The following is a 12,843-nucleotide window of genomic DNA, read 5'->3' on the forward strand; positions in this document are numbered from 1 at the left end:
GGCGGAGGAGGGAGTGTTTCACTGCTGCCCGAGGGTGTTGTATTGAGGGCAGTCACGGGCCAAACTGGACCCTGTCCTCTGCCTGTTTTCCCGATTTGAGGACAAAGTGGTCAAGAGCCTGCCCACCCGGCTCAGCCCTCCCCGGGGCGGACGGCCTCTCTGTCCTTGCTCTCTGTGGGAGTAGAGACCAGCATTTGGTCCAGACCAGGCGGACCCATCTGAGAATCTTACTTTTGCCACTCATTAAAGACTGCGATTTTCCTTCTGCTCCTTAGGAAGTTTAAAATTTGTGCAGAAAGTAAATGTTTTTATGGTTTACATTCTTAAATTTGCTTTTAATTGAAGAACAGAAATGCATGCGTGAAAGTCTACGTAGACTTAAAAGTACCACAAAATTATCCTCCATCAAGAAGCAGCCCCTCACTCCCCTCCAGGACCAGCCCCCTTCCTCCCTCACCTGGCACCGCCCGACCCCCGGGCTGGCTTGCTGTGAGCCTCCTGCCGACTGCAGGGCAGCTCCACCTTCCATCCATGCCCAAGCCAGATTTTAAAGTGAGAGCAAAGGTGACCTGAAGCTGCTCTGAGCGTCACCTGGAGGTGATGAGTTGAGCAGTGTGGTGGTACCAGGCCAGTCGCCTTCCGTGCCTGCTGAGGAGGCCACGTTGGGCACAGACGCAGTGCATGGGCACATTCATGGTCATGAGTCACCACGTGGAGACTAAGTCAGATGCCCATGATAAAGATTTTGGACTCTCGTGAGTTCAAGTGGCTGTGCTTTTGATAAATGCACACATTTCCCGTAGACATAGATGTACACACTTGCATATGTGCTGATGTAAAATACGTAGCGTGTCCAATTGTCGAATGACCAGATTCAGAAACTGGTTGTGAGAGTTACCAGCTCAGTCAGAGGTCGTGGTCACCTTTTAAACTTCCTGACGTTTACACGTTCTGAATACCCTGAGTACTCAGTGATTACCATTTTAGTCTGCTTTTTCACTGCTGTGACTGAAAGACCTGGAAAGAACCATTTTAGAGGAGAAGCAGTTTATCTGGGCTCATGGTTTCAGAGGTCTCAGTCTGTAGATGACTGACTCCATTCCGCAGAGCCCAGGGTGAGGCAGAGCATCGTGACGTCGGGATGTGGCAGAGGAAAGCAATTCAGGACGTCATCGGGAAGCAGAGCAAGAATTCACTCACCAGGTACAAAATAGGCTCCCCAAAGGCATCTCCCCAGGTCCCCTCCTCCAGCCACCGCCTGCCGTCAGTCATCGGCAGTGAGTCCCCACCAGGACATCGGTGCAGCGCCTGGGTTCAGGCCGCGTACCCAGGCAGGTCCCCTCCAGGCCTTCTTCACGGTCTCACAGGGGCTCTAGGAGGGCACCTCACATTTCTCCCTCTGTGGGTCAGAATGTTTACCTTCGGTAAGTGTATCTGCTTTCTCTTTCCCCTGAAATGCGGGGCTTGGGGGTATTTGCTTGTTGGTAGGCCTTTATTTTAGTTTCTTAGACGCTGTGCTGAGAATTGAACCCAGTGCCTCACACATGCCAGGCAAGTGCACTCACAGCACCCTCCATCCCTGGCCTTGATTTTCCTTGATTCTGTGAGGAGCCCGCATGCCCCCCCCCCCCCGTTGGGGCTCCTGCATCCCGCCCAGACTTGTGCCATGGTTGAGGCCTGGACCACAGTGCCAGTTGGGTGGCAGTTATCATGTTAGCTTTGGTCCAAAGTCCTCAGGGGCGTCTTTAAGCAGGACCCCCAGACATGTCACTCCCTCCGTGGGACATAAAGCAAGCAGCAGAGCTGCGGTTAGCAGAACCACGGTGTTAGCCACAGGTCTTCGCGATAGCGGATTTCCATCCTCCTGCTGGAAAGGTGCGAAGGTTCACAGAGGGCCTTCGCCCCCTGGTGATGTCCTCCTTAGGCAGATCCTTGTAGTTCTAAAGCAGCCTCTGTGTCTTAGGACAAGGTATTCGTAAATCATTTTCTTTCTTTAATTTGTGTATGGGAGTAGGAAGGAATTAAAATGGGGAAATATTGTAGTAAAATTTAAAAAGAAAAAAAGACACCAGGCATTACAGGTTATGACTTTGTGGTTTGTTCGTTTGGTTGGTTGGTTGGTGGTGGTGGTGGTTGTTTTGCAGTTAATGTGGTAGAGCAGTAATAAAGGGGCAGTGGGATTTTAGTCTCAGGACACGGCCCATGCTCTGTACGTCGTTTTTAAAACGTTCTTTTTAATCACCAACACCTTCTTTCTAGCCTGTTTGTAGAGAGGACACAACATTCGTTTCCATTTGGAGATCCATAGAATTAGGGTTTTAGTGAAATTTCTGACTTCTCGTGGAAAGTCTGTAACGTTGCCTTGGCGTGAAACACACGTGTGGAGAGTGTCTGCGAAGCTCTCCTGGCCCATCCTGTCCTGTTGCCGGCGATGTGCGGCTCCTGTGTTCGGTGGCCTGTGTGGTCACACGGCGGACACACACTGAGGCTGGCAGAGAAGCAGAACATGGGGCTGAAACACAGCCCCTTTTTGCTGTGTTTCAAAAGGATAAGGATCAGCACTCACCCAGGCAGCCGTGATTTCAGGCTAATTTGCTTTAAGGTCTTTGGGATTTCAGTACACCTGTGTGACACACGTTCTGCAGCTATTGGAAGCTGATCTGAGATTTCATTTTTGAGTTCATGCAATGATTTTTTAAAATATTCTAATATATGTCTTCAAAGACCCCTGATCAATACGCCAATGGTTTTGAAATGACAGAGTGCCGCGATATTCCTCTGTAATTTAAACATGATTAGCTGATGAAGGTTATGTTCGATACACTGCAGGAAGATAAATTAATTGATACCATCCTTTCAGGTTGATGAGAAGCCTATTGGAGGGGGAAGTAACTAATGGAGCCGCTGCTTCGTCTCCTGAACCATTTTTTATTCATTGCACTTTTACTTCATCATATTTATACTATCATTCATTCACACGAAAACCACAGGCTGTGGACAGACCCGTTCCTTATTAAAATTGTGTTCATTTGGAAAAAAAATCATCAGTGAGCATTGTCTGTGGGCAGCTCGTGGGCTGCTTCCAGGACATCACCAGGGGCCAGGGAAAGGCAAGGTGTCCTTCCACTTTGGCACCTTTGGGGGCCGGAACAACCCAGACCAAGAGATGAGTGGAGTAGCACTGAGCCCAGTGACAGCCACTCCCCGGGGCCCACATCCATGCACATGAACCCCGGGACTCCTCCCGCAGTGACACCCCTCAGTGCAGGAAGGGCTTTCTAATCGTCGGCTTCCTTTCCAATTAAATCCAATATGCTTTATCAGCGAGCCTATTTGCCAAGAGAAGTTATGGCTGGTTGGATTCAGATTTGTATTGATGAAGATAAACTTCCAGTGTGGAGGTGATACGTTTAAATAAAAAAAGAGCTGGGATGTAATTGCTTGTGCTTGAGTATCAGCTCCACTAGAGCCTGTGGAGTTAAGAGTGACTCCTCAGGCAGGGTGACAGGAGGATTCGGGGTTCCAAGGGCTTTAGGGAAAGCTCCCTGTTCCAGTTAGGCTTATCAGTGCGACCACTAACTGGGAAAAAGGTTATTTTAGGGTAAATTTCACATTGTGGGTCTGTGTTTTTGTTTCCACACGTGAGTCCTCTGAGGCCCTCCGTGCCTTCTGTATCCGGCCTCACTCAGTGTGGGTTCTATCCCCAGCACCACCTCATGGCCCGGGAAGGCTGCTGGGGCCACAGACATCTCTGCGAATCAGGCAGATGAAGGAAAGGGACACAAGGGAGCAATGGGCAGAGGGCAGCTCTCCCTGGAGGAAGGTGGCTTCCTGAGAGCTGACCCGTGGTCCACTGTCCAGAGCTTGCTGGCTGGGCCCCGGGGGAGGGGAGCGCTGGGAAACGTTCAGGTGCCAACTGAAGGTCCTGTGGAAGGAGGGAAAGCCCTGCGGATGTCGGGGTCCCCAGCTCGTCTGTTCTGCCTGTTGTACTTGGACACCGGCTTCAGGGTGACTTCTCTTTTCTCTGTGTCTGCCAGTTGCCCAGAAGATTGTTGCCACAAGGAAGAAGCAGCAGCTGTCCATCGGCCCCTGCAAGTCCCTGCCCAACTCTCCCAGCCACTCCTCTGTCTGTTCTGCACAGGTGTCTGCCGTGCACATCAGCCAGGTATGTCAGGTGGGATGAGGGACTGAGGGGACCTGGGACCAGGGACAGCGTGGAGACAGTGCTCACAGTCAGTGCAGAAGTCGGCTTGGCTCCTTCCAGCTGCGGAGATAACAGCAGTGTGTTTGTGATTGACCCCCGTTTCCTTCAGAACCTGCCGTGGCCAGCTGGGTTTTAGGGGTCGTTCCTGCTGCCTGGAATCCATTATGAGCCACGCTGGCCCAGGGCGGTGCCAGGAGTGTGTCCGCTGCTGATTTAAGGCACCGTGCTCTGGTCTTGTTCCTGGCCCACTTGCAGGTTCACAGTTCTCAGTCAGTCTTGTGGGCAAACCACCGTACGCCTCAAATTGGCAGCGCAACTTGTTATAATTGCCACCTCCCCCGGGCCCTCTAGAAGTTGCTCTCTTTACACAACAACATTTTTCTAAATTACTTACTTGGAAGCAAATGAAATAATTGTCACTTTGAAGAACTTGCAGAAGCCTGTTCAGGATACTGTTGCTTTATTTTGCTTTATTTTGCCTGCACTGGTTTTGTGATTGACCTTTCTTGGCTAGGTGGTCTCTTGGCCCTTGGGTCCAGAGGGTGCAGTGGAAGGGTTGGTGCCCGGGAAGGCAGTCCATTCCCGTGGTCTCTTGTTGTGGGCTGTGAAGGCTCACTCAGGAATGTCAACGCTGTACTGTTGGCGTCTTTAACTTCCTGCGAGCCTGGAAACATCTTCCAGCAGCACCCGATTTCCAGATGTCATCTGCAGAATGTTCCTTGTGGTTCTGCTGAGCAAACCAGGTCCCTCCGTTCCCGTTCTAGAGCAGAGAAGGAACGGGGGATCCATTAGTTTAACTAGCCTCTTTGCTTTCCAGAGGGAAGGGAAATGGTTACATTTTAGCTGTTTGAAATGCTCAAGTTTAATGATAGACACTTTGTTCCCTTTGGTCACTTTCTTAGACAAAACAACTCTGAGATGGCGGATTTCTAGAAAGAGGCCTTGTGTGCTTGCTGCGCACAGCTGGCAAAGTCACAGAAGTCTGCCTTCCGCCCTGGCTCACCCCACAAGACTTGAGAACTGGTTGACTGCCACCCCACTGAGGTGGTGACCTTAGGTTCCAGGAGTGTGTCCTTAATGAAACCTTGGTTTTGATCATTGCAGACAAGTAATGGCGGCGGGAGCCTAAGCGACTACTCCTCCTCTGTCCCGTCGACCCCAAGCACCAGCCAGAAGGAGCTTCGGATCGATGTGCCTCCCACTGCCAACACCCCGACACCCGTGCGGAAGCAGTCCAAGCGCCGGTCCAACCTCTTCACCGTGAGTGTCAGCCCTGGGGAGAGGCCTGGGCCCCTGTTAACGTGGTGGTCTGGTGGTCCAGTGATAGTCATAGAATCCAAGCTAAGTTAATAAGAATGGCATTGACTCTGGAATTCTAAGACAGCAGTGGGAGCCAAGGTCTGGATGCTGAGTAGAATGGGAATTCTCCATGGAGAGCAGTGTGCATGGAGAGCCTTGGTGTCTTGGATTTATAACAAGCATTTCATGGTCTCTAGAGAGACACTGTCTGCATCTTACACAAAACAGAGTTGTGTGGCATTCTCAAAGGTGTGCACCCATTTCTTCAGATGGGAGATGGGAACCAGCCTGTTCTCCCTGTCTGAGGACTTACCTTGGTGGGTGCAGGTCGGGGCTGGGGCAGCGCTGGCTCTCAGCCCCATGTGCCCTGGGCTTCCTGGGGCTCACAGCACAGAGAGAGTCATCTAGGAGTGTTTGAAAACTGGAGATCAGGTATTTAGGCTCACATTTAGAAACTCAGAGTCTGTGGGTGGGGCCCCGACCTGTGGGTGGCTCTGGGGACAACTGAGATAAGGAAATTCCTGAAATACAGGAGACACAAACACTGCCCTGCCCACCCCCATCCTGCCCACACAGCAGGCATCGCCAATCAACCCTGGAAGGCTTTGCAGTGGAGCCCAGAACACCAGGCAGAGCTGCTGGCATGTGACCAGGCAGGAGCACTCTCCCCCCGGACCAGCTCTGTGCATGACAGGTTTTAAACCAGTGGTTCTCAACCAGGGCACTTTTGCAACTGAAGGACTTTTGGCAACTTCTGCAGAGATTTGAGGTTGTCACACCATGGGAATGGGTGGATGGGTCAGGTGCTGAAGGTACCTGTCGAGCAGCAGCTGGGTGCTCCTGAACTTCCTGACTCACAGGCCAGCCCCACCTACAAGGGAAGCTCAGCCCACCTGCAGGCACTGCTCTGATCACACCTGTCTCCTCTTGGTTGGTTGGTGCTGACTCAGACACCAAGAAGTCTAGTGTTTCCTGTCTGAAACTGGAGGAGAATACCCCCACGGGAACTGGGAGTGCACATCTCACCTGCCTCCCTTACTTGATGATGGCCGTCTTGATGCCACGGGAGCCGGCCAGGTCTGGTAGATGCCTCGTCCCTCTCCCGCCCTGAGACAGTCAGTATCGCCAGGGTCTGCTGACTGCACAGTGCCACTTAACTGCACTCTGCTCCTTGCTGATTGCCTTGTTCCATGCTGCTCTGGCAGAGGCTGCTGTGCAGACTGATCAGAGAGAGCAGGCCCAGGCCCTGGCCTCCCCTACTGGCAGCTGTTTGAACTTAGGCAAATTACTTAACCTCTCTGAGCTGGGAAGGTAGCACTTGTGCAGTGGGGCAGAAGAGCCCTGTGGCATGGCTTTCCCTGTTTCCTCATGACCACTAATGTTCCGTACGTGACCTCTGATGGGGTCAGGTGGGAGTAGCTGTAAGACGGCTGGCTGGAGGGGAGGCAGTGTGTGTCTCAGTGCAGGGAACCTCTGCTGGGCCTTCATTGTCTGTGGGCGCACACCGAATGGGACACTTGCCCCAACGGCTCCCTCCCAGCTCTCCCAGGCCAGGGCCTTGTCCAGTGAGAAGTGGCCACCCCACAGGACAGGCTGCACATCCCCTCTGGACTCAAGAGGCTGGTGAATGCATCTGTCAAGACAGCTTCTGTGTCGTCACTGCCACCCCTGTTAGGAGCTGGGAGGGAGAACATAGCTTCCGGCACCTGCCAGGGTCACATTAGCTGCTCATTGTCTTTGGTTTTTATTCAGTGAAAGAAATAAAAATCCAGGAAATGCCTTTAAAAATAGAGCTGCTTAGCCAGGCATGGTGGTACAGGCCTGCAATCCCAGCAACTCTGGAGGCTGAGGCAGGAGGATCTCAAATTCAAGGCCAGCCTCAGCAACTTAATGAGACTGTCAGCAAATAGTGGAACCTGTCTCAAAGTAAATAAATAAATAGATAGATAGATAGGAGTCGGGATGTAGCTCAGTGGTGAAATGCCCCTAGGTTTGATCCCCAACGGCAAAAAATAAACAAACAAAAAAGTAGAGTTACTTATAAGAAGATCAGCAGCACATTCTTGTCCCATCCTCTAAAGGGGAAGCTGTGGAGTTGGATTGTGCCAGAAAATAGTGTCCTGGACCCTGTCCTATAATGGGTAACCGACAATCCATGTGAACTATAGAGAGCACTTTAAGACGGGAACAATCAAAATCATAACCCAGTTAATAAATATTGACTTAGCCTGGCTCGCGGCAGAGCCCTGGTTCTGCTCAGAGTCCAGGAGGAGGGCTTGTGCCAGAGTCCACTGCATTCAGGAGAAGGGGTCTGGAGGGAAGCTAGGGGCTCTGCACACTGAAAGGAGAGAGCAGAATTCAAGAGAAGGGCCTGCCTGCAGCTGGCGCAAGACCACGAGGAAGCGTGTGTGCACACGGGCATCCAGGAGGCCAGGGAGCCAGAGTGCAGGCTGGGTGGGCAGGTGCAGGAACCAGCGAGAACCACCCTGCATGGGGACTAAGTCGGGGAACAACTGATCTCGGCCTGCCTGTGGCCTGGGCAGGGTCCGTGTGTATTCTCTTCCTTTCTAATGTTGGAAGACCATTTGAGAGTGGACCATTGTAGTAACCAAACCCCGCTGCCCGACTATGTTAAGGAGAACAGAAGTGTGAGGTCATGAAAAGAAGCCAAGGTGAAGTTGGCTGAAATCCCGGCAGGGTCTGCCTGTCCCTTTCTGGGTTTCAGTTGACAGAACTGTGGTGATGGTGGTGGTGACATGGAGGTGGTGACGATAGTGGTGATGCATGAGTACTGAGTATTTTTTAGTGGAAGATCTTAGATTAACTCCACTAGATGTCAGTGTCATTCAAGGAATGAAGAGAAAGCAAATCAATTTTGAAATCTTGGGAAGAAGAAACTAAATTCTTATTGCTGCCAGTTTGTTCACATTCTGAAGAATGTAAAATCCGGTAGACTCTTCATCTCTGGTGATCTTTGGCATTTTTCTGGCTTAATTGTCAAAGTGTATATTTATTTAAAAGTATCTAGAAGGAGGACACATGTACCATATGGGATCAACCTTAGTGAATAAAAATTCATGCATCTGGGTTTATAATATGCAGGAGGCAACAGTCACCTTATTTATTAGTGCATTACAAAGAGGCCAGAGTTAATTAAATAGTACACACACCATTTTTTCAAATACCATTCTTACATATTTTATAACATAGACGTGTAATGTATAGGCTGGGCTAACATCTTCTACTCCCAGATGTTTTTGTTTGCATGTATTTACTTTTTTAAAAAAACAAATCGTGTACCTTACATGAAATGGTACAAATTTAAACTCTCTGTATTAGTAGCTAATTATGTGTCACCTTTATAGTAGGAATTATACTTTAGTAATCAAAAGTAAAAATATATTTTGAGCATTTTGAAAAATCATTGTTTTGAGAAAACAAACACTAAAAGACTGTTTTGGAATATGGGTTCTTAGAGTGATTAATTTAGTAGCCCCAACTTACTTGTGGTTTGAAACATTTTATTTGAAAATGTTTTCAAATATAGCAGAATAAAAAATATACACACATACCACCTTCCAACGCACCAAATTCAAATGTTTTTCTGCTGCTACCACTGCTGCTGCTTCAAGAAATAAGTAAATCCCAAGTGAAGGGTGAAGCCCTCCTTGGACGCCTCCCAGACGGGGTCTCCTGCCTCCCTCCCAGGGACCAGCCCTACTGAATTCCTCGCATGTTGTCTCTGTTCACATTTTAAACTAGCTTGGTCCTCACACAGTGTGCTGCGCTGCGCTGCCTCCTTTCACACTGTAGCGATGGTGTTGTTGATGTGGTCTTTCAAAAGCTTGCTGTGTAATGTCAGTGTCATTAACCAGAGCTAAGCATGCCTGTGTCCCAAGACTGTGCAAAACATTAAACAACTCACAGAACTCACTGTGAGAACAAGACGTGCAATCTGTATACAGGTGGCAGTTCCGAATGGCACGCTGTGTTTTTGTAGAGCCTGGGTGCCCGTGACAGGTGCGTCCTCAGCCCTTCCTTGCTGGGGACAAGGGGAGAGTGGTGTCTGTTTGATAGGAAGGGCTCTTGCAGCAGTGCTCTGTCCAGTACACAGGTGTGGGTGGCGTGTCTCTTCCTGGCTTCTTTCACCTGAGGGAAGTGAAACATCTTTGTAAGGAAGCAAGTGATCATCAGATGACCTGCACTGAGCATTTGTGGAAGCTGAGCGGCCTTTCTCAGCGCTCGGGGTCTCCACATCTTCTGAGCCAGGCACACAAACCCTGGTTATGTTCTCAGTAGTGTGCAGCGGGCTGGACGCAGCTCTGCGACAACTGGTGGGTACCAAGGACCGCTGCATCTGACATCCCCAGAGCCATCTCAGCCGTGACGGAGGATGCCGTCTGCAGGACAGCAAGATGACCTCGCTGGGGATTTACACGGGCTGCAGCGTTCTTTGTCCAGTGAATTTAGTTTTTTATTTCAATTTAATTAACATAGCCTGTTTGGACAGAGTAATTGTTGACCTGAGATGCAGCCGGCCCTTCTGACCATCAGCTTGCCCAGCTCTTTGCTGGCATTTAGGTTATGACTCTCACCAGAATGTTAGTTTTCAGGAAATTTTGGTTTGATTTTTGCAGTGAAGTCTTACCCAGGTTCCAGTTCCTCGCTGAGCTGGGATCAGATGTCGGATTTAGTTTTGTTTCCGAGCTGTTCGTGGCAATACAGTTAGCCCTTTCCTCCTGCTCGGGAGATTCTGCTCTGAGAACAGAAGTGGGTATGGGGACAGATGTGCTGCCCTGAGGAGGATGTTAATTTTTTTTAAAATGTTTGTTTTGTTAATTATTCTGTTTAATAGAGAATAATGAAGATGGATTTCCAGATTTAGGAATTTAGAATTCGTAAAATTCCCAAAGTACTGTGAGTGCTGTACGTCAACCTAGAATTGTTTTAAATGTTCTGTCTGCAAGCTTGAAAATTCATCTTACAACTGGAAACCTGAAGGGCCAGCTTCTGTAGGAATTAAAACGTGAAGAAAGAATTTGAGATCATCGTATCGCTTTTACGACACATTATTAATCTGAGAATTAATTAAAGAGAAAAGAAAACCCCCGGACTCTAGCTGTGATTCCCGAAGAGGAATTGGCGAGCACCTCTCCTTCCTTCTATCCCGGAGGGCAAACCCTGGGTGTCTTCCCCGGCTGCTTCCTGTTTTCCTGTCGTCTCATTCCAGCTTTCTAACCATCCTAAGGAAATAAGGCCCGTACTGCCAGACACATAGTAGGTGTTCAGTAATGGTGGGCCCCTGTGGTCACAAGCAGCACATGTTCTAATGAGCGCCCTTTGAGGTGCCGGCGCTGCCTGATGTCACCGGGGCCCTCTCCCGGTCTTCTCACTGGATTCTGGCAGCAGCCTCTCCTGGGATCTTGAGCCCGTCCCGTCGGCCTGGCTTTCTCATGTCCTGTGCCGTCACCCCTCTTAACATTGTTTTAGAACACCGGCCGCAGCATCCCACATGCCTTTGAAACTGGGTTTTATCACCATCGCGGCGGCACTGGACACCACCGGGTCTCTCCGTTTCATATATCATTTCAGATTTGAAAAGCACATGAAAATGTTTCTCCATTTTCAATATTGCGTGAGTAATGTTCCCATTGAAAAGTAATGGAGTGAAGTTGTCACTTGTCAGCACAGTTATTAAGGAGGACGAGTCTCAGATCTTTCTCTCATAATAAAATAAATCTGTCAGAAAATCACGGCGCTCGCCCTTTCTCGCGCCATGGGTGGATGGGGACTTGGACGGGGACGCTCTTGTGGTCTTGGCCAAGTTAAGGTGCACCTCAGGTTGTGGCTCCCTGGTCACATGTGGCCCCCTCCCCGCTGGCCACCAGCCCCCCGGGTAGCTCTGCAGTATCCACGCTCCCTTCGAGATAATTGGCTCCGGAACGAGGCAGACCCACAGAGCTGCTCGCTCTTCCCGAATACCAGCGTTTTATCGGGAGGAGGTTTCTGGGATTTCCCCTTGTTATTTTCAGTGGTATGGTACACTAGTTTAACTTTGAAATCACTGTTTTCTACCCACGAAGAAGCAAGAGAAGGCAACGCTGCCGCCCACACCTTGGTGCCGATCAAGGGTGCACATTTAAATTGCTCAGCTGACTAGTTAATAGAATTTTTTAGATCATTCAGACGTTAATTAAATATATACATTTATGCAGACTGTTTTCCGACTAAGGAGCAAGGAGCCCCTTTTCTCCTTGGCTGTGTTAACTGCAGCTCTGGAATGTGTTTTCTTCTTGGGCGTTACTTTCCTAGATGGTCCATTGGTTTCTAGTAATTGAATTTTGAACTCTTTGCAAAATTATCTTTTAATTCTTTTTTAATGAAAAAGTCAGGGGGAAAGTTTAGGAAATTCTCTGGAATGATGAGTCAGTGCAGATGAAGTGCTGGCGGGTCTGTTTCTGGGATGTGTGTGTGCACACACATGTGCCAGATGTGGCCTCCAGGTCCCTGTTGTCAGAAGCGTGTGGGCAGGGGAAGAGCGGGCGTGTGAGCCGCGGCCCTCACCCAAATGCCAACTTTCCTTTGCCTTGCAGTCTCGGAAAGGGAGCGACCCAGACAAAGAGAAGAAAGGCTTGGAGAGCCGCGCGGACAGCATCGGGAGCGGCCGAGCCATCCCAATTAAACAGGTACGCAGCGTCCCCCTCCCTGCCCGTCGCCGGAGACACACCTCGGGTCGGCCGAGAGGACGCTGGCTCGGGTGCCAGGGTTTGTTTGATGTGCGGTGTTGATGAATGTAGAAGTCACTCACTTGACATCAATTAGAAGAGGTTCCTGGGAGTATTAAAATGGGATCATTAGAATGAGAAGAGGGAAATGTGACAACAGATCTAATGAAGTGCCGCGTGCCCACTACATATGGAGGGCCCGTCCAGGCAGGGCCGGCTTCACAGGCTGCCTTTGTAGCGTGCCTTTGATTGGGCTGCTGGCCGCCAGGCGACACGGGTAAATCAGATCGCTGTACAAGAGCCCCTTGTGATCACAGGAATAGCCCGACGTGGCCCTAATTTGCTCTCGCAGACGGACATCTGAACGCTGTTTCAGGCTGGCCTGTGACAACGAGGCAATTAGTTGTGATAATCCTCGCCGGCGCGTCAGCTGTGCGCGCTTGTTTGTAATTTGCTAATGAAGGAATTGTAACTTTGATTAGGTTCAGTTTCATTTAGACCTTATTATATAAAGGAACATTTACAGCTGTAATGTGGGGCCTTAATTAAACTTCCTCATTACACAACAGGACTTGAATTCAAGCATTTGTTTTGGCCTGTGCTGCTTGCCTGAAA

General features: G+C 49.8%; 1 protein-coding gene across 9 annotated transcripts in view; it reads left to right on the forward strand.

The window, feature by feature from the left end:
- Positions 1-12,843, forward strand: part of Agap1 (ArfGAP with GTPase domain, ankyrin repeat and PH domain 1) — a 476,885-nt gene that overhangs the window by 221,928 nt on the left and 242,114 nt on the right. For all 9 annotated transcript variants that reach the window (XM_026396066.2, XM_026396067.2, XM_026396069.2 and 6 more), the window contains 3 exons: positions 4,038-4,165; positions 5,309-5,464; positions 12,097-12,189. In XM_026396066.2, the coding sequence (XP_026251851.1) occupies positions 4,038-4,165; positions 5,309-5,464; positions 12,097-12,189 (377 nt within the window). The remainder of the gene's footprint in view (positions 1-4,037; positions 4,166-5,308; positions 5,465-12,096; positions 12,190-12,843) is intronic.

Source organism: Urocitellus parryii, chromosome 1 (assembly GCF_045843805.1).
Source record: "Urocitellus parryii isolate mUroPar1 chromosome 1, mUroPar1.hap1, whole genome shotgun sequence".
Classification (NCBI taxonomy): Eukaryota; Metazoa; Chordata; class Mammalia; order Rodentia; family Sciuridae; genus Urocitellus; species Urocitellus parryii.